The 22,485-nt window shown below is 35.9% G+C and overlaps 1 protein-coding gene across 1 annotated transcript in view; it reads left to right on the forward strand.

Annotated features, from left to right (window-relative positions):
• The window catches only part of TUSC3 (tumor suppressor candidate 3), a 591,066-nt gene that overhangs the window by 395,229 nt on the left and 173,352 nt on the right, over positions 1-22,485 (forward strand). The window contains exon 2 of the mRNA XM_047092210.1: positions 3,080-3,249. Coding sequence (XP_046948166.1) covers positions 3,110-3,249 — 140 coding nt within the window. The 5' untranslated portion in view covers positions 3,080-3,109. The remainder of the gene's footprint in view (positions 1-3,079; positions 3,250-22,485) is intronic.

Consider the following 22,485-nt stretch of genomic DNA (forward strand, 5'->3'; position numbering starts at 1 on the left):
ACCGCGAGATCATGACCTGAGCTGCAGTCGGATGCTCAACTGACTGAGCCACTCAGGTGCCCCTAATTTAGATTTCTTTAGAAATCTAGACTTAGGAAAGTTTCAGGACAGATTTATTTCCTGTTCAGGATAATAAAGATCATTTTTACCTCTAGAGCAGAGGTTGGGCATGTTTGCCAGCAGTACCTTTAAAAGATTGGGTTTTCTTAACCTTAGAGTTCTTCAGCTCTCTCATAAACCCGCTAAATGATCATCTATCCGGGCTGTTCCACACCAGCCCCATGAGACTTGGGTGACAACATGGAGCTCATGGTGCCTTTTGTACCATGAGAATGGATTAACAAGTATGATGTATGTGTGTTTATAAAACGGAGTCACTTATATGTTGAATTAAAAATATATGTATATTTGAATTCATAGAAACAGTAGGGACAGAAAAGTCGTTGTCAGGAGCAGGCCCATAAAAGGGTGGTGGTGGAGGGGGACAAGGAAACTTGATAAAAGGTTACAAACTTTTAGATATAAGGTGAATAAGGTCTGAGGATCTAATGTATAACATGGTGACTATAGAACTGAAGTGTTCTCGCCTACCCCCCCCACCATAAATAAAGGAAAGAAAAAAAGGTATTCTGTGTGAGGTGATGAATATGTCAGTTAACTAGATGGAAGGAATCTTTTCACAGTGTATATGTATATCCATTCATCATGTTGTATACTTTAAATATCTTACAGTTTTGTCACTTATACTTCAGTAAAGCTGGAAAACAAATAAACCTTGCCAGAGAAAAAAAGTATATTTCTGACTCAGGATACTTGTTTTTGCCAGCACGCTTGAAACTGGCTTGCTTCTTTGATAACTGAAAAAGCGGAAGTAGAACAGAATCTTCTACTTTTCAAATTTATTGAATGTCTTGATAGATAATGTATTGGTGTAAAGATGTGATTGTTTTTAACAAGAAAAAATAGAGTAACATTATTATAGACTGATTGTAGAATAGAAGTAGATTATTATAGAATCTAATTGTTATAGAATTATTATTAGAGAATTTAAAAGGAACGTGTGTGTGTGGGAGTGTCTCGGTAGCCTAGTCGGTTAAGCGTCTGGACTCTTGGTTTTGGCTCCGGTCACGCTCTCACTGATGAGATCAAGCCCCGCATCGGGATCTGCACTGACAGCGCTCAGCCTGCCTGGGATTCTCTCCCTCTCTGCCCCTCCCCTCTTGGGTTGTGCGTTCTCTCTTTCTCTTCCTCTCAAGATAAATAAATAAATAAAAAAAAAAATAAGAGGAAAGTGTGTGTGTGTGTGTGTGTGTGTGTGTGTGTGTGTGTATTTGTTGAGAAAAGTATACTAAAACACCATAGGAACCTGCAGACAAACTGCTGTTTTTTAGACCAGCTCTTTTTGCCCTCATTAGTGTATTAAGACTTTGCTTGATATGCTAGTTGGAGGGTCTGTCTTTAGATAGAGGGTCACAGTCCCTATAAATAAAATGCTTTATTTTAAAATTATTTCAGAAGAATTTATAGATGCTAAATTGACTCACTGAGTGTTAGGGTAAACAATTGAAGAGTTTAAATCATATTAAATATATGACAATTTTTATAAGACAAACACTAGGAAATTATGCTTAACATGGAAACAGCCTCACTTTATTCCTCAGAATTCAAAGTAAGAAAAGTTCGTGTAAGTCCTTCTGCTCAGTTTTGAGCTGTTTTGTGTGTATTGATGAAGCAGAGCAGTGTCTTCTAAATTTTTATTTAACTTTCAGTTTAGCAAGAGTATTGTTTTTATGGAAATATATTCATGTTCTATCTGCACGTGGAATTAAAGGCCTACAGACAAATATAATCAAATCCAAATAATTGGCCTGTTTTGAGATTAGGATGAATTTCAGCTGGTACTTTTTTGGTAAGGTAAAATTTTGTTGTCTTTTTTTTTTAAGTAACATTATCCCAGTAATTAGTTATATTTCTTTTTTGTTATTGTCACTCTGCCATTGTGCATTTACCTGAATGTTGTGTCCAACTACTAACTAAGCATGATGCTCTTTGAGCAGGTTACTGCCCCTGCTTCCCCTTTTCTCTTCCATTTCTTTTATCTTTTTTCTCCCTCAGGTAGGTGCAGAGCAGTTCAGCAAGTCTTTTACCCTAACTCAGGGTAAGATGCCTGCCTCTCCTCTCTCTTTCTCCTTTCTTAAAAGTTTTATTGGGTTATCATTGATATACAAAACACTGAACACCCTTAATATATATATTGATGGCTTCAACATATGTACACGTCTGTGATTCCGTTACCACAATCAAAATACCAAACACACGCATCACCTTCAAAAATTTCCTTGTGTTCTTTGCGTGTGTGCGTGCGTGTGTGTATGTGGTGGTGTGAACACTTAACATGAAATCTGTCCTCTTTAGCATATTTTAAAGGTCACAATACTCAGTTGTTAACTATAGATACTATGTGGTCCAGTAGATCTCAGGAACTTACTCATCTTGCTTAACTGAAACTATACCCATTGAGCAACAATTGTCCATTTCTTCCTCCCCTAACCCCTGGCAACCACTGTTTTTTCTCTGCTTCTAGGAGTTTGACTATTTTGGGAACCTCATACAAGTGGAATCATGCCATATTTATTCTTACACGACTGGCTTATTTCACTTGGCGTAATACCCTGTATTTTTATCCATGTTGTTGCAAATAGCAGGATTTCCTTCTTTTTTTAACATTGGACATCCTTTTTCAGAGCCTTCCTATATTTGCTTTTTATGTAATGGACAGCATGTTTTTCTGTATTTAGTGGTAGATTAGGGAAAAGCATGTGTGTTTTATCTTTGTGGAAGTGGTAGTCTGTTTTACTTTTTATGTCTGTTTTATAAACCTTTGCAATCTTTAGGGAAAATGAAATGAAATATTTTATGCATATACAGTCAATTAATAATAGATATATTCACCAAAAGAAAAACTTTTAACAGAAATTAATTTGGGGTAAGGTAGAATCTCATGCAATTCAGTATATATGAAATACATAGTGGAGGACTTTAACCCTGTGTAAATTTAAATTCCTGTGTTTAATTGCAGAATCTTTTAGCTGAAAAAGTAGAACAGCTGATGGAATGGAGTTCCAGGCGCTCAATCTTCCGAATGAATGGCGATAAATTCCGAAAATTTATAAAGGCACCACCTCGAAACTATTCTATGATTGTTATGTTCACTGCTCTTCAGCCTCAACGGCAGTGTTCTGTGTGCAGGTAATTTATGTGTTCTAAAAAATTTTTAAACTACTATCCCGTGCTTGTATATTTATTACACTTAAGTAAATCTATGTAATAGAATTCAACAGCTGTTCAAGATTATAGTCTGCTCTAAATGTGTACTTCAAGGTAAGCTCAATATCGGTATATTTTAGAAAATAATTTTGGCTAATATTCTTTTACTGTGTGTAATACTTATTAACCAATGCAAGAGTAATCATAAAACATATTTTCTTCTTTATGTCCTGTATAAAGGTAAATGTGTGATAAGATTTGTTTCGAATATTGTCTGTAAGTTACCTAATTATATTTTATGGGCAATCAAGTAACCTCCTTAAACATATTCTATTTTAACAGTTTAATCGAGAGTCATACTTTTACCTACAGAAATCCATTTACTTTTAATTACTTCCAGTGATTAGAAGGTTCTTCTATAAAACAGAAGTAAATCATTCATTTATAAATTTATTTATTTATTTATTTATTTATTTATTTATTTATTTAAAAAAATTTTTTTAATGTTTATTTTTGAGACAGAGAGAGACAGAGCATAAACGGGGGCGGGTCAGAGAGAGGGAGACACAGAATCTGAAGCAGGCTCCAGGCTCTTAGCTGTCAGCACAGAGCCCAACGGGGGGCTTGAACTCATGGACCGTAAGATCATGACTTGAGCCCAGGTCAGATGCTCAACTGACCGAGCCACCCAGGCGCCCCAGAAGTAAATTATTTAAATGATTGAAATATCTTTTAGTGGGAACATAGTAAGGAAAATTTTGGACAAGTACAAATACGTATGCAACGTCCTTTAAAAATTTTTTTTTTAATGTTGAGATAATGTAGGTTCACATCTAATTGTAAGAAATAATGCAGAGAGATCCTATATACCTTTTGCTCAGTGTCCCCCAATGGTAACATCTTGTAAAACTGTAGTACAATGTCAAAAGTAGAGTATTGGTATTGATATAGAAGGTATACAACATATGATATAGAAGGTATTGTATAGAAGGTATACAACAGTTCCATTACCATACGAATCCCTCCTCCTGCCCTTTATAGCCACACCCATGCACCCATTCCCATTCCACTCCCACATCCTGCATTTGTACTCCATTTTGTTGTTTTAATAATGTGATGTGGGTGGAATCCTACTCTTGATGATTTTTTGGGTTTGGTGTTTTATAATTTGCCATAATCCCCTCAACATCCATCCAAGTTGTTGCATTTATCAGTAGTCATCGTTCTTTTTATTACTGAGTAAACTTTCATGGGGTGAATGTCCTGCAGTTTGTTAACCATCCATCTGTTACAGGACATCTGGATTGTTTCTGGTTTATGGCTATTAAAAATACAGCTTTTGTGAACACTTTGGTGTGGATTTTTCTATGAACCTAAGGTTTCATTTCTCTGGGATATGGCTAGGTTATTTGGTAGTTGCATGTTTTGCTTTATGAGAAACTGCCAAAATGTTTTCCAGAGTGGCTGTATCATTTTACATTTCCTCTAGCAGTATATGACTGATGTAGTTTTCCATATCTTCACCAGCATTTATCACTGTTTTAGCCATTTGACAAGTATGTAGTGATACCTCATTGTGGTTTTATTTTGCATTTTCCTTATGGCATTGGGTTGAACATCTTTTCATCTGCTTATTTGTTGTCTGTATATCATGTCTTTGATGAACTATCTGTTCATGCCTTTTGCCCACGTTTTAATTGGATTTTTTACTGAGTTTTGAGAGTTCCTTATGTATTGTAGATACTAGTCCTTTGTCAGACATGTAGCTTCCAAATATTTTCTCCTAGTCTATGGCTTATCTTTTCATGTTCATAACATATCTTTTGCAGATATTTATTTAATGAGTCCATTTTACCAGTTTCTTGCTTTATAATTTACTTTTGTTATCCAGGTGAACTCTTTGCCTAGCACTGTATCCCTAAATTTTTCTCTTATGTTGTTTTCTAAAAGTTTTATAGTTTTATGTTTTACATTTTAATCTGATCTTTGGAAGAAATTATGTAGTCTTTCATTATTAATGATCATACTAGCTGTAACTTTTTTTTAATGTTTATTTATTTATTTTGAGAGACAGAGTGCAAGTGGGGGAGGGGCAGAGAGTGAGGGAGACAGAATCTGAAGCAGGCTCCAGGCTCTGAGCCTTTAGCACAGAGCGAGATGCGGGGCTCAGACCCAGGAACTCTGAGATAATGGCCTGAGCTGAAGTTGGGTGCTTAACCCACTGAGGCATCCAGGTGCCCCACTAGCTGTAAGATTTTTAAAGATGTTCTTTATCAACTTAAGCAAGTTCTCTATGAGTTTGCTGAGAGTTCTGATCATGAATAGGTGTTGAATTTTATCAAATTTTTTTTTGGCGTGAATGATAGGATTTTTCATCTTTAGGTGCTTAATATGGTACCTTATGGTAATTGATTTTTGTATGTTGAACCAACCTTCCATTTTGGAATAAATCCTACTGGGTTATGGTGTATTCTTTTTATGTATTGCTGGATTCTATTTGCTAATAAAAATCCATTACAAATATGCATCTAAGTTTATGATAGATATTGATCTATACTTCTTTATTTTTTATACTCTCTTTAGTCTAGTTTGGTATCAGGCTAATACTGGCCTCATAAAATGATTTGGAAAATGTTCCCTCCTCATTTACTTTCTGGAAGAGATTGTGTAAAATTACACAGTTTTAGAAGATAGTGTTAGCTAGTGTTAATTCTTCTTTAAATATTTGATAGAATCCTTCAGTAAAACCATCTTGGCCTTGTGATTTTAAATTGCATTATTTCATTTCCTCAGTGATTAAGGACAATTCAGATTATCTATTTCTTCTTGGCTGAACACTTGTTCTTGTCAAGAACAAACACTTTTTTATGCAGTGTCTCCACATCTTCACTCTTCACGTTGTATATTTATGTGTAGGCTTTTAGATTTTACATAATTGTGAATTCGATTGCAAACTCAAGTTGTTAGTAACGTGGGTCAATGGAAAAAAGTTTAATTCATTCAGACTAGTTTGCAGAAAGGGAATTTCGGTGTCTCAGAATCCTCTAGAAGGATTGGGTCACCTGGGTGGCTCAGTTGGTTAAGTGTCTAATTCTTGATTCTGGCTCTGGTCATGATCTCAGTTTGTGGGATTGAGTCCCATGTCTGGAGACATGGGCTGCGCTGAGAGCATGGACCCTGCTTGGGATTCTCCTCTCCCTCTCTCTGCCCCTCACCTGCTTTCTCCCTCTCCCTCCCTCTGTCTCCCTCCCTCTGTCTCCCTTCCTCTCTCTCTCTCTCTCTCTCTCTCTCTCTCTCGGCTTTCAAAATAAAAAAAACATTTTTTTTTTTTTCAACGTTTATTTATTTTTGGGACAGAGAGAGACAGAGCATGAACGGGGGAGGGGCTGAGAGAGAGGGAGACACAGAATCGGAAACAGGCTCCAGGCTCTGAGCCATCAGCCCAGAGCCCGACGCGGGGCTCGAACTCACGGACCGCGAGATCGTGACCTGGCTGAAGTCGGACGCTTAACCGACTGCGCCACCCAGGCGCCCCAAAAAAAAAATTTTTCTAGAAGGATCTTATTATGACCCTATGACCCGATAAAGACTGTATGTTGGGGGCATGTCTGAAAGCGGGTAGAGAAGAAGGTGAGCAAAGTATTTTGAAAAACAGCATTGCAGATGATTCTGGGTTCTCCTCCTATCGTATATGAGGACCAGTATTCAAGTTGGCATTAACAGTGTTGTCACAATTGGGCTAGCACATTTGGATAAAGGTTTCTGTACCTTCAAGGATGCCATAAGATCCCACTCAGACAAAAACACCACCTTAACTGGCATTTTGGTGTAATATTTAATTTTCCACTAAAAATACGTGTCTTCTGGCATCCTACAATACTGTATATTTCAGGGAAATAATTCGCTCTTAAAAAGTAAATATATTGATTTCCTATATTTGTCACTATTAAGAAGAAATATATTTAATTGATCATTATGTTTTTTTGTAACTGTGACCTAGAAAGACTTTGTTTTCCAAGTATTTTACTTCATAGTTCTATAAAATTGCATGTATTCTGATGACATAAACTATAGCATACTGTTAAATGCTATATCCTTTAGGTATTATTTTACTTACTGCATTATGTTTTTAAATGAATTGTCGAATATGGAACCTTGATTTTTTAATGACACATAGGCCAAAATAACCTGTGTATTACAGCCTATTTTGTAATAAACTTTAACATTTTAGAAAAGTTTTAGACTATATAAGAGAAAAATATTGAAGTTATTAGAAAAGTTAAGACAATTTGTGGATCAAGGAAGGGGTGGGATTTTTAGAGAATTAAAAATAGGTGAAGGTTTAGAGGCAAGTAGAAAGTAAACAGCAGACATGGTTCCCATATCCAGAATTCTTTTTTCTTCCCCTAGAATTCTGATGTAATTGTTTTGGGATGGGACTGAGGCATTGCCTCTTTAAAAAACACGATCTCTGGGTGATTCTAGTGTGCAGCCAGTATAGAGAAAGGGAAGGTAAGAAGCAGGTACATGATTCATACCTTTTGTTTATTTACTTTCATTGAGGAGCATCAAGAATATGGAGGTTAACTAACTGAATGACCATGTAGCATTGAGGATCCTTTTGAGACTATAATATCCAAATTCTTAGTGAAGAATCTGTAGAAATTAATGACTTTTTTTTTCCCTAATCAATACTCAGCAATCAAGGAAGAAGAACACCCTTCTTCTAAGTTGGCATGTTTGGTTTATGGTGTGAACTGGATTAGGCAGATGATTTCCGAGTGCTAGGAAGAGTGTATTTGAAACATAAAACTCTGGGTTCAGAGTTGGGTGATGGGTCAGAGGAAACTGGAGACCCCTGATAAACTTAGCTAAATTTCACAAGAGTGGAAAGTTTTGTGTAAAAGTGGGATGGGATTGAAAGTTAGGAAGTAGTTATAGAAGGTTTTATTTAATAAGTAAACTGGTGAAATATAGATTATTATTGATCTTGTAGAGACATTTGAGGAGCTATAAGGCTATGGTAATATCTATGTTATAAACATGTATTTGAAATTACTCAGGGTGATCATGGAACTGGAGAGGAAAAAAAATAAGTGAGCTGGTAGAGGGATACTTTGGACTTTGGTGGATGAGGATAACAAATTTATACTACAGGATAGTATAAACCTCAAAGAAAGATCCGTTAATTGTGGTTTAGCAGTGGTCTGTGATTTCTATTGAGCCAAGAGAGTACTAACTGTAACCCATATAATAATGGGCAGCGTGGGCCAAAGAGATTCCAGGGTGACAACTATGATGAAATACAGTTTCAAATAAAATTTTCAAGAAAAATTATTCAAATTATGTTTCTTTATTATAAATTAAGCCACAAAAAATATGTAGATTCATTGAGAAAGGCAGCCTATCATCAGTAGCCATTTTTTTTTTTAACATGAATTAAATTTTCCTGGATCCTTCTGTGTCATTGTAATTTTGGACCATTTTAATAATACTGCTATAATTTTTATAATTCTATCAAATCACTGAAAAGTTTATAGCTACAATATTTTTCATAGCTACAATTTAAAACTCTTAGTGCTGTCTTCTGTGAGATGTTTTTGCCGTTTTTATTTTCTTTAAGAAAAAGTGAAATTTTCTTCCAGAGTTAACTCAGATTTTCCAGTTGCTTTTCTACTGAAAGGCTGGTAAATGAGCTATTGGCTTCCTTGTAAACTCTCTTACCAAATCGTTCTGCTTTTCTTTTACAGTTAGTTTACTCACAAATTTCAGAATTCAATTCTCACCTTCCTCAGTTCTAACATCAAACTCCTTGGGCAAATGAAGTTGTTAATTAAGACTGCTCAGTACAATTCTCACCTCCTCTAAGTGTTTACTCCAAACTTCCTTTATCATATTGTACTCTAGGGAGCATTTCCCATAATTGCTAAGTCTTTTAGGTGTATTCTACCACAACGTTACTCATCTCTTCCAGAATTCACTAAAAATTCTAAGAACAAAATATCCTTTTCTAAGATTATTATGGATCAATAGATGTAGGAAAAAAATCAAGTAAAGGAAAATTAAAAAGTCATGTAGGATCAAGCAGGGTGCATGTGTAACCAAAGTTTTGGTGATGTGTTGGAGATTAGTATGTTACTGGATTTCTATAAATGAAAAAGATTAGTAATTATACAGGTATTTTAAAGAGGAATGTGAATAAATTATGATATTGACACATGAATATTACCTGGATAACATCCTTCCTCCTCTAGGTATAATAATTAATTATGTATAAACTATTGGGGTCCCATGTAAAGTCATTTATATAGTATCTCATGTCATTCTCACTATTCAGGAAGGTACTCCTGAAGAAATAACCATTGTATAGATGAGAACATCAAAACTAAGAGGTTATGTAATTTATCCAAAGTCACGCAGCTTATACCTGTCAGGAATGAGGTTTGGAACTCCAGAGCTGTTAGAGTTTAATGTTTTCCTTAGTGTACATGTTCACCATTGCCTTTACCCTGTGAACTGTACTTTGTATTTTGCTTTTGTGTTGCTTTCTAAGATTATTAATCTTTTAGGGCAGGGATCCATAAGCCAGCATTTCTTAAATTCATTAGATCATGAAAAGCTTTGATTCAGAGTAGCCATCTCCTAGCAAGGACTGGCAGTTTAGAGATGGCTGGTGAAAACTGTGTGAAAAGGAGCTCATCATCAGCCTTTGGTTTTACTACAGTGAGCTTACATTTCTTAGGAGATTAGATTCTAAAGTGAGCACAGAAGGTGAAAATTGCATAAAAATAAAATTACCCTTGTACAGGGGCGCCTGGATGGCTCAGTCGGTTAAGCATCCGACTTCAGCCAGGTCACGATCTCGCGGTCCGTGAGTTCGAGCCCCGCGTCAGGCTCTGGGCTGATGGCTCAGAGCCTGGAGCCTGTTTCCGATTCTGTGTCTCCCTCTCTCTCTGCCCCTCCCCCATTCATGCTCTGTCTCTCTCTGTCCCAAAAATAAATAAACGTTGAAAAAAAAATTAAAAAAAAAATTACCCTTGTACATAGCTTAATGCACATATAAGTTCTTTATAAATGGTTTGGAGACTACAACCTTCTCATTTCCTCTTTGCTTTAGGTAATATTTCTCTATGACTTAATTCTTAATACTTAAGAATTCAGTATTCCTCATACGCTTGATTACCTGAACAGAGTATTTCACTTCTTTGTCAAAGACTGGCAAACTCTCATGCATTGACACACACATTCTTTGCCTGGCTTGAGTGTTACCTGAGAACTGTTTCAGGCTTGATTGAATCCATGACCAGTGTAATATAAATAATGATCTCACTTCTTGATGAGCTCCGTCTAGTTTAATTTTTTTTTAAGTGAAGGCATATATATAACTTACTCATTGTATGAAATTTCTTGCTAGGTGTCTCTTCCTCAGATTGGGTAATTTCAACTATTTTAGTATTTTCAATGAACTCAGTGTGACATTGTAACATTCGTGGAGCGCTTTGTATTTTCCATATTATTTCCGTGTTCCATTTCGTTGTTTTTAAGTCTGGTTTTAGTCCCCCCATATTTTAAATTTCAAACCTACCAGTAATTGAAACAGTAGTACAAGGACACCAGTCTACTTTTTACCAAGATTCACTAATTATTAACATTTTGCCACATTTCCTTTTACACGTTTTTAAATACAGATAAAAAATAACACCAAATATATCTATAATTTTTAGACATTATGAAATATCACCACTGAATACTTTAGTATGCAACTTTTCAGAAAAGGACTGCCTTACATAATTAGAATACCATTATCACTTTTAAGTGAATTAACATTAATTCAATGATATATTCTTATACTGTCCGTCTTGAAATTTTGCATTTATCTCCAAAATGTGTTTTGGTTCTTATTTTTTTTTTTCAACTTCATCAAAAATTTGAAATGGAAGTATCCTTAACGTACAATATTATATTAGTCTCAGATATATAACAGTGATTGGACATTTATATACATTGTGTTCATTACAAAATATTCACCATGATAAATGTAGTTATCATCTGCCACTCTACAATGTTATGACGTTTTGACTGTATTCCCTGTACTTCTTATTCTTGTGACTTCTTTATTTTGTAACCGGAAGTTTGTACGTCTTACTCCTTTTTACCTATTTCACCACCCCTTTCAACCCTCTCCCCTCTGGCAAACACCAGTTTGTTCTCTGTTTTTATGAGTCTGTTTCTGTTGTTTGTTTGCTTGCTGGTTTGTTTTGCTTTTTTAGATTCCACATAGAAGTGAAATGATACGGTAATTGTCTTTCTTTGTCTGTTTCATTTAACATAATATCCTCTAGGTCTACCCTGTTGTCATAAATGGCAAGATTTTTTTCTTTTTTTAAGGCTGAGTAATAATATTCCATTGTGTATATACCACATTGTCTTTATCCAGTTAGCTATCAGTGGATGTCAGGGTTGCTTTCATATCTTGGCTACTGGAAATAATGCTACAGTGAACATAGGGGTGTGTGTAACTTTTCAAATTTGTGTTTTCTGGTTTTTTTTTGGCTGAATATCCTGAAGAGAAATTACTAGGTCATCTGGTATTTTTAATATTTTGAGGAACCTCAGTACTATTTTCTTCAGTGGTTGCACCAATTTATATTCCCACCAGTAGTCTCTACGTTTTCAGCAACATTTGTTATTTGTTGTCTTCTTAGTTCTAGCCATTCTGACTGGTGTGAGGTGATGTCTTATTTGTGATCTGGATTTGCATTTTCCTGATGATGAGCATTTTTTCCTGTGTCTGTCGGCCATCTTACATCTTCTTTGGAGAAATGACTGTTTACATCCTCTGCCCATTTTTAATTAGATTATTTTGTTTTCTTGATGTTGAGTTGTAAGGGTTCTTTATATATTTTGGATATTAACCCCTTATCAGATACATGTTTCAGAAATACCTTGTCCTTTTCACTTTGTTACATTGTTTTGTTGATGATTTTCTTCACTGTGTTAAAAGCTTTTTATTTTGATGCAGTGCAAATTGTTTCTTTTTGCTTTTGTTTCCCCTGCCTCAGGAGACAGATGCAAAGAAACACTGCTAAGACCAATTACTGCCTACGTAATCTTAAGGGATTTTATGGTTTCAGGTTTTACATTAAGCCTTTAGTCCATTTTGAGCTTATTTTTGTATAGGTGTAAGAAAGTGGTCCAGCTTCTTCTTCAGAATGTAGGGATGGTTTCTTCCCCTTTGTAGATTCTTGTCTCCTTTGTTGTAGCTGAACTGACCCTATACATGCGAGTTTATTTCTCGGTTGTCTCTTCTTTTCCATGGATCTGCATTCCTATTTTTATGCTAGTACAATATTATTTTGATTACTATAGCTTTTTTTTTGACATTTTATTTTTTGAGAGACAGAGCATGAGCAGGGGAGGGACAGAGAGAGAGGGAGACACAGAATCCAAAACAGGCTCCAGGCTCTGAGCTGTCAGCAGAGAGTCCAACACGGGGCTACAACCCTTGAATGCGAGATTATGACCTGAGCTGAAGTCGGATGCTCAACTTACTGAGCCACCCAGGCATCTCTGATTACTCTAGCTTTGTAGTAGATGTTGAATTCTCAGTTATGATACCTCCAAGTTTTGTTCTTCTTTCTCTGCTTTGGCTACTTGGGGTCTTTAGTGGTTCCATACAGATTTTAGGATTATTTGTTCTAGTTCTGTGAAAAATACTATTGAATTTTGATTGGGATTGCATTGAATCCATAGAGTGCTTCGGGTAGTATGGAGGTCTTAATGGTGTTAATTCTTCTAGTCCACGAGCATGGTACATCTTGCCATCTGTTTGTGTCACTTTCATTTTCTTTCATCAGTGTTTTATAAATTTCAGAATACAGGTCTTTTACCGCCTTAGTTTATTCCTAGATATTTTATTTGTTTGGGTGCAGTTTGTAAATGTAATTGTCTTATTAATTTCTCTTTCTGCTACTTTATTAATAGTGTATAGAAGTGCAACTGATTTTTGTTTATTAATTTTGTATGCTGGGACTTCACGTATTTGTTTATGGAGTCTTTATTTAGGATTTACTATGAATAGCATCATGTCATCTGCAAATAGTGACAATTTTACTCTTTCCTTACTAATTTGGATGCCTTTTCTCTTTCTTATTGTTGGAGCTGAAGCTTTATGCTTTCTTAAACACTAAGCACTGGATAGTCTCTTATCAATCCTTAGGTACAGTTTACCATGGTACCGATGACAAGGTAGTATTAGACTTTCACATGAGGAACATGGGAGTGCATATTGTGCCCCTAAGAAATGTTGTTTATAATTATTGAGGTTCCCCAGTAGGACCTACATGATTTAAGGGGCACTGGTTGACAGTGCCTCCGATGTTCTCTTTTGACTGGTTGGTAGACTTCACCCAACTGGTTTGCATGATTAAATTGTGTGCATGATACTAGGCAGCACCTGAGGATAGTCTCACTTGTCTTATTTGCCCATGCCATTAACATGATATCCCTTGTCTACTCCCAGGAAGCAATAGCCGTGGGAATGGGCTGAGAAAAATATCTAGAAAGGTTGATTGATGTTTTGTATGGAAGCCAAGTAGCCATTTATGTTTCCTATAAATTCCTTAAGCTTCGGAAGAATGGCAAGGTTAGTTCAGAGCCCACTGGTAGAAGATGGCAGGTCCAGCAATTGGGTAATTTAAGGGTGCTTGAATGGTTTTTGGAGAGCTGCACTTGGGTGTGTTTTTTTTATTTCGAGGAAGTCTCCAAGTGTGGTTCTTAAAGGCAAAAGATCATGTCTCTCCTTTTCCCGTACCTCCCAGGGTCTGAGGTGTTCTCTTTTCGTGTGCTGAAATTGCTGCTTGCCTTCTGCCACCATAAAATCAGTGTCTCTCATCCTATCTTTTTAGTCCAACTTTGATATCATGCCTTTTTCACTTTTATGTTGTTTTTGTTCTCTTACCTGTTTTAAATTCTTTTCAGTGGTGTCCTTTATTACATTTTCAGTCAACTCTGTTCTTTGAGTACCTTGCATACAGTGCTCAGTTCTTCAAGGATTCTGCTTTGTTTTGTGTAGTCTTGTTTATTCGTTCTGTTGATTTTTTTGGTCGGCTCTCACCTAACATCTTCCTGTTTTTATTTCTGTTTTGAGTTTTTGAATTTCTAATGTAAGTGTTTGTTTTTTTAATATCCTCAAATGCTTACTTAATGATGCTTGCTACAGTTGGAATACTGTGTTTTATTTTTCTCTTCATGGTTGTTTTTTTTAGGTAAATTTTTCATCAGTTGAAGGATCATGCACTTTTGGTTTTCTTTTTTGTGTGTTTTCTTTTTATAGTAGCATCGCATGGATACTGCTTGCTATTTGCTGCTTTAATTTTTTTTCTTTTCTACACTAGAAATAATAGTGTATATGTGGGAGTGATGGTTATCCTAATAGTTTTTTTTATGTTATGTTATGTTATGTTATGTTATGTTATGTTATGTTATGTTATGTTATGTTATGTTTAAGTAATCTCTCCACCCCAGTGTGGGGCTCGAACCTACAGTCCGAGATCAAGAGTCTCCTGATCTACTGACTGAGCCAGCCAGGCACACCTAGCCTACTAGTTTTTAATTTTTTTTTTTTTTTTAACTCAGGTACCCTTTTCTCTTTATAAAGTGGAATAGGTTGAACACAGCAGTTTTCTCCTTCCTTCCTTCGTTCCTTCCTTCTCATGACTTGCTTCTCCCTTCACTATATCAACAAGCCCCTAAGTACTGTCTAGCTCTCCTGTGTCGCCTCTTATTTCCCAGAGTAGTGCATCCTCAAGACTGCTATGTTGGGTTCCTGTATACTTTTAAGCCTCTTCTTTTATCCTGGCCAGCAGCCACTTGTCTTATCCACCAATTCTTAGACCTATTGTCAATATTTCCTAATTCAGGTGAAATATTTTCTTTCTTTGCGTGATTTTTCTGTTTTGCATTTCACCACTGCTAGGATTTCTCTTCCCCTCCTTTTCCATGGTCTCCACCCTTACTTCCCGTTCTTGGATGGGTAGGAGGTTGCAGATGTTGATTTTCCCACTTTTGTATATTTTACAGTCTGTAGTCTACTTTTTATCCTAGTTACGCTACAAGGATGAATAGTTTTGTTTCCTCTTCTGGTCGATCTGCACATTTTTTAGAAGTTGTTAGTTGGTTGTTATTATCTGACAAGAAAAGTGAACTCTTCAAGCAGAGTTAATCTTAGTAGGAAAATTTGGAGTCTGCACACAAGTGAAAAAGTTCTTTGAAGGAAAAACTATTCTACAAATACGATGATGATTTGTCAATGCTAGATCACATGCAATTAAGGGCGTTGCATTTTCTGTGTACTAAGTAGGATTTGATTGAATGAAATTATGATTAATATTACATAATTGGAAAAAAACACATTGAAAAGTTTCTTATTACAGTTATGGAAGCAAGTAGGCATAAAATAGTATTTTATTCCTTTAGAAAGCTTTATTTATGAAGATTATAGCTAAAATGATACACTTACAGTCTTGATAGCTACTCTCAAGCATTCAAAATAAAGTTAATTTTATCTGTAATGCCAGAAATACTATTCATATATATAAATTCATACTCACAAATTATAAAATGTTATATTTAAGCATTTGTCCTTGATTTCCATGACTTTAGGATGTGTTAGTCATTAATATATTAAGTATAGCTTACTATTTATTGGGTTCCCAACCTTAGTCCCTAATTAATTTCTCTTAGATACATAGGAGGCTTGGTCCCATGTGACTCCTTTGTACAGTCAGTGCTTTGTCAATTATTAACAACTTCAGATTTATTCTTTGTGGTAGATCATTGTCTTTGTGAGTAAAATCCAATGAACAACATGACTTGGTTGTTATTTGTTTTGCATAGGTGATGAACCTGTGCAGAAACCAGTTAACATACAGCAGACCCAAGATTACTAACCTTAGAAAGGATTGGTGTATGGGAACTTGGATTTTAGGAGTGTTCCCACAATTCCATAACTGATAAGAGTGGCTCACTGTACCTAAACTCTTTATCCAAACAATGTGGTTCATGCGGAACACCTGTCTTTCTTCTGAGAGTCTGGAATTTTGGTTATGTGTTAGACAGAGGGAATCTACATGATTGGCCCTCCGTACACACCCTGGACATTAAATCTTTAGTCAGCTTTTTTGGGTGTTGTCACAGCTCACTGTTGAAGGAATTGAGTGGATCTTGTGTGACTCCACTGGGAGTCACTCTTTGACCTTTGCATCTAGTTTCCTCAACCTGATTGCAGATCCCTTTTCTCTTTGTTGATTTTATTTTGTATTCTTCCACTATAATAAATCTTAACCTTTCACTGCAGTGAATATGACTATATGCTAATTCCTGTGAGTCCTTTTTTGTGAATATCTGAGCTTGGGGTTGATACCGAGGACCCCTAACATGAAACCTTTTAATAATTATGAAGTATTTATTAACACTCTAGGCAAGGAAGTAATATATTCATTATTCATGTAAGTTTTTTAATTCAAATTCTCATTTTTCAGGTCTGCAGAGTAGGGTTTATTATTTTGTTTTTCCCTTAATCTAAACAGAACTGGCAATAAAAAGAATCTTTATTTTGTGAAGTTGTGGTTTTCCGCCATGGAATTGGATACTACTGTGATGATACAATGTTATATTGATCCTGACATTTAATTTATTTTTTGAACCAATATTTATTGAACAGTCTGTATGTATAGATATTGTTCTGGATGCTAGGGAGAGAATGTGAACAAACTGACCTGGTTGCAGCTCTCATTGATCTCAGAATTTAGTTGAAGAGCTCAATAGTATCACATTACATAGTTAACCTTCTAATTACCTGTCTCGCAAATACGATGAAGGAAAAGCACAGACATCTTTGAGAGGACCCTCCTCTTCTCTGTTAATACTCATGTCTAAAACAGGCTTATTTTGCAAAATAATAATTGAAGTAATAAAGATCTATGTGATGAGTAGGCATTTACAAGGCATGTATATCCTATCTCTGGAACAGTTTGTGTGATGTGTGTGCGAAGTGTGTCTGTGCTCTGTGTCTAGACAAAGTAGGGTTGAAGAGAGGAAGGAAGAGCACGTAAAAACAATTCAACTTAGGGGCGCCTGGGTGGCGCAGTCGGTTAAGCATCCGACTTCAGCCAGGTCACGATCTCGCGGTCCGTGAGTTCGAGCCCCGCGTCGGGCTCTGGGCTGATGGCTCAGAGCCTGGAGCCTGTTTCTGATTCTGTGTCTCCCTCTCTCTCTGCCCCTCCCCCGTTCATGCTCTGTCTCTGTCCCCAAAATAAATAAACGTTGAAAAAAAAATTAAAAAAAAAAAACAATTCAACTTCATGAGTAAGCCTAGTTTATTGAAGGAAGTAAAAGAAAATTTGGGGGCCTCGTGTAGAGTAAGAGGGAATAGATGATGCTATTTGAAAATGCAGTCAGGAGATTTTAAGGTAGACGAGGAACACTTTGAGATTTGCATAACCCTTTGCCTTTTAGTGAGGACTGTTACGTCTCAGGCTTTTAACTTCATGACAGTCACTGAGAGAGGAGTTATCATTGTCCTGCTACGAAGGGAAAGATAAACAAAGTATATGTGACTTTTCTAAGTATAAACTTGGAATTATTATGAAGCACAATGCCAGTACACAAGTCCAGATTTTCAGAACTCAGATGCCATATATATATATGCCATATATATATATATATATGCCATATATATATGCGGCATATATATATGTTTTTCTTTCTGTACATAGATTAATATGTTTAACTTTTGGGGGGAAATGTAGTACAGGATCAGATGAAAATACTTCCTCTAAGAGGCCTTCCATTGATTTTTGTTTTTGTTTTTGTTTTTGTTTTTGTGGGTTGTTTTTTTTTTTTTACTGTTCATTTATACCAGCTGTTCTCATACTTCTATGTGCATAAAATATACTTGGAAAGCTAGTTACAATATATATAGTTCTGGAATACATTCTTAATGGATTCTGACTAATTTAACATGATATGTGGTCAGGGATTTGTATTTAAACAAATAATCCACTTTTGGTTTCCAATTTTGCATATAACAAGCTGGCTTAGAAGTTACAACTCCATCCTGTCAACAAGTAAAATGTTGAACAGACTGAAAAATCAGCTCTTCCTAGATCTAGAAGAGATCCCAAACTGGAAGGGAAAGAGAATACAGTGAGTGTCATAGCTTACCACAGCAGAGACCAACGAGCAGAAACCAGTGTGGGAACAAGTGCCGAGGTAGAAAACCTAAACTGTAATTGATGAATTGCCGGAGGCTCAGTGCACACAACTCTAAGGGTTAAAAAACCAAGGGGGACCCAGTCATGGGGAGCCCCTTTAGTATTTGAGATTTACCTCCGGGAGCTTGACCAGATTCCTGTAGTAAATATCAGAGAAAAGTCCTTTGGGTTTTTTATAGGTGGAGGGGAATGGAAACATTTTGAAATATACCAGATCACTTTGTTCTTCTAAATAAAGCCTGTTCTCAGGGGAAACTTGTTAACTAGACTCTAACCTGCTGGAGTATTATCAGAGACTAAGTGACCTGGGGAAGGAGAATACCCAACTAGTGTTTCATGTGAATGAAAGAAATTCCCAACTCCATCCCACTCTAGCCATTCTATCCCATTTTCTCCCAGAGAAGAAAAAAAACCTGAAAAGCAGTTGTGACATTTACAGTCAAGGGGCATAGGCTTACTAAAAGACTGAGACCTAATTAGAGGACTATAGATCAAATCTCCTATTCTCACATCTCACCACTGCATTTTTTAAACTTTTTTTTTAATGATTTTTTTTTTTTTTTTTTTTTTTTTTTTGAGACAGAGATGAAGCATGAGAAGGCGGGGTAGGGGCAGGGAAAAAGGGAGATAGAATCCGAAGCAGGCTACAGGCTCAGAGCTGTCAGCACAGAGCCTGACACGGGGCTTGAACCCGTGAACTGTGAGATCATGACCTGAGCTGAAGTCGGTCGCTTAACCAACTGAGCCACCCACGCATCCCTTGCCACTCCATTTTTAAAGGCCTATTTGTAGCAGTGCCTTTCCTCCTGACACATCATCTCTGGCTATCAAGAAAAATATACAAGACATATCAAAAGGCAAAAAAACAAAATTTGAAGAGAAAAAGCAAGCATCAGAATCAGACCTGGCAGGGAGATTGGAATTATCAGAGCAGGAATTTAAAATATCTGATTAATATGCCAAGAGCTATAATGGATAAAGTAGATTGCATGCAAGGACAGATGGGCAATGTAAGCAGAGAGATGGGAATCCTAAAAGAGAACCAAAAAGAAAGACTAGAGATGAAAGATTTCACTCATACAAGGACTTTATGATACAAAATGGATGAACATAAGGGAAGGGAAGCAAAGAGAATATAAAAACAGGGTGCAGGACAAAACAGAAGAGAATCATAAATATGGAGACGAACAGAGGGTTACTGGAGGGGTTGTGGGAGGGGGGATGGATTAAATGGGTAAGGGGCATCAAGGAGTCTATTCCTAGAATCATTGTTGCACTGTATGATAACTAACTTGAATGTAAATTAAAACATAAAGTTAAAAAAATCACTAACAGAAATGAAGGCTGCCTTTGCTGGACTTACCAGTAGACTGGACGTGGCTGAGGAAAGAATCACTGGGCTAGAGGATATATCAGAGTCTTTGAAAACTGAAAAGCAGAGAGAACAAAGCCTGAGAAAAAGAGACTATCCAAGGACTGTGGGACAACTGTAAAAATTTCAGTACGTGTCTAAAGGGAATGCCAAAAGGAGAAGAAACAGAGGAACAGAAGAAATATTTGCAATGGTAATGATTGAGATTTCTCCAAATTAATGTCAGATCCTTAAGTACAGATTGAGAAAGCCAGGGAAGACCAAGCAGGATAAATGCCAAATAAACTACACCTTGCCACATTGTCTTCAAAGAATCAAACAAAAATTCCTGAAAGAAGCCAGAGCAGGGGTTAAAAAAACCTACCTATGGAGGAACAAAAACAAGAATTGCATCTGACTTTTCAGATACCATGCAAACAGTAAGAGAATGGAATGAACTACTCAAATGTTGAGAGAAAGGGAAAAAAAACCCCACCTAGAATTCTGTACCCTGCAAAATTATTTTTCACAAGTGAAGGATAGTTTGTCAGACAAACAGAAATTGAGATTTGTTGCTGACCTTATAAGAAATTTGTTGACCTGCCTTATAAGAAATGTTTTAAAAGAAGTTCTTTAGAGAGAAAGAAAATCTATAGGTTAAAAACTTGGATCTATGTAAAGAAAGGAAGAACATCAAAGAAGGAATAAATGAAGGTCAGATAAAAACTTAGAAAAGGAAATAAAATATGTACAGTTGGGGGAAAAAAGACATAAAACTGTTTCTGTTTACAGACGATATGATTATCTTTGTAGAAAATCCGGAAGAATCAACAAAAAAAGATGTTTGGAACTAAAGAGGAATTATTTCAGGGTTGCATGATACAAGGCTAAGATACAGAAGCCAGTTACTTTCCTATATACCACAACAATACATGAAATTTGTAATTAAAAACAATGCCATTTACATTAACACCCCCAAAATGAAATAAGTACTAAGGGATAACTAACAAAATATGTAAAAGATCTATAGAAGAAAAATTACAAAAACAATGAATAAAATCAAAGAGATAATAGAGATATTTTATGTTCATGGATAAGAAGACTATTTTCAAGATGTCAGTTCTTCCCAATTTGATCTATACATTTAGTGCAATCCCAATAAAAAAAAAAAAAAAAACCTCCAGCATGTCACTTTGTAGATCATGATAAACTGATTCTAAAGTTTATAAGGAGAGGCAAATGTTCCAGAATAATCAACACCGTATTAAGGAGAAGAGTAAAATTGGAGAGCTGATACTACCCGATTTTAAGATTTATTCTAAAGCTACAGTTATCAGGAGAGTGTAATATTGATGAAATAATAGATGAATACATCAGTGGAACAGAATAGAGAACCCAAATAGACCTCCATAAATAGCAGATTTTTGATGAAAGAGGCAAAAGGCAACACGGTGATGCAAAGACAACCACTCTGACAAATGGTGCTAGAACAGCTAGACATCCACATGCAAAAAAAAAAAAAAAGAATCTAGATACAGACCTTATACCCATCACAAAAATTAACTCAAAATCTGTAGACCTAATTGTAAATGCAAAACTATAAAACTAGAAGATAACATGAGAAAACCTGTATGACCTTGGGCATGGTGACACCTTTTTTAGATAGAGCATCCAAAGATACAATTCATGAAAGAAATAATAAATGATAAAATAGACTTCATTAAAAAATGAAAAATTTCTGCTCTGTGAGAGGACAATTTCAAGAGAATTAGTAGACAAGCCACAGACTGGGAGAAAATGTTTGCAGAAGACTCCTAAAGGACTATTATCCAAAATATAAAAATACTCTTAAAAGAATAAAAACACAAGCCAACTAAAAAATGGGCCAAAGACCTTGAAAGACACCTCACCAAAGAAGATATACAGATGGCTTATGAAAAAATGCTTCACATGATATGTCATCAGGGAAATGAAAATTACGATGGTAATGAAATACCACTACACAACTCTTAGAATGAAAAAAAAAACAAAACAAAACTGAGAACACCAAATACTGACAAGGACATGAAGTAATAGGAACTCTCAGACATTGCTGGTAGGAATACAAAATTGTACATAGCTGCTTAGGAAGAAAGTTTCTTCACAAAACTAAACAGATTCTTGTCATATGATAGCAATCACTCATTGTAGTATTTATCCAAAGAAGTTGAAAACAATATCCCCGCAAAAACCTGCACAAAGATGTTAATAGCAGCTTTACTCATAGCTGCCAAAAACTTGGAAACAACCGTGATGTTTTTCAGTGGGTAAATGGATAAACTGGTACATCCAAACAATGGAATGTCATTCATTCAGCTCTCAAGACATGAAATCAGCTCTCAAGACATGAAAAGACATGGAAGAAGCTTAAATGCATGTCACAATTTGAGAAGGCTGTATACTGTTTAATTCCAACTGTATGACATTCTGGAAAAGTCAGAAATCTGGAGACAATAAAGATCATTGGTTGCCGGGAGTGAGTGGTGAGAGATGAATAGGGGAGAGCACAGGACTTGTAGGGCAGTGACCATACTCTGTAGATATTATAATGAT

Source organism: Lynx rufus, unplaced genomic scaffold (assembly GCF_022079265.1).
Source record: "Lynx rufus isolate CCGP_SWC_20201006 ecotype Redwood Valley unplaced genomic scaffold, mLynRuf1.p SCAF_3, whole genome shotgun sequence".
Classification (NCBI taxonomy): domain Eukaryota; kingdom Metazoa; phylum Chordata; class Mammalia; order Carnivora; family Felidae; genus Lynx; species Lynx rufus.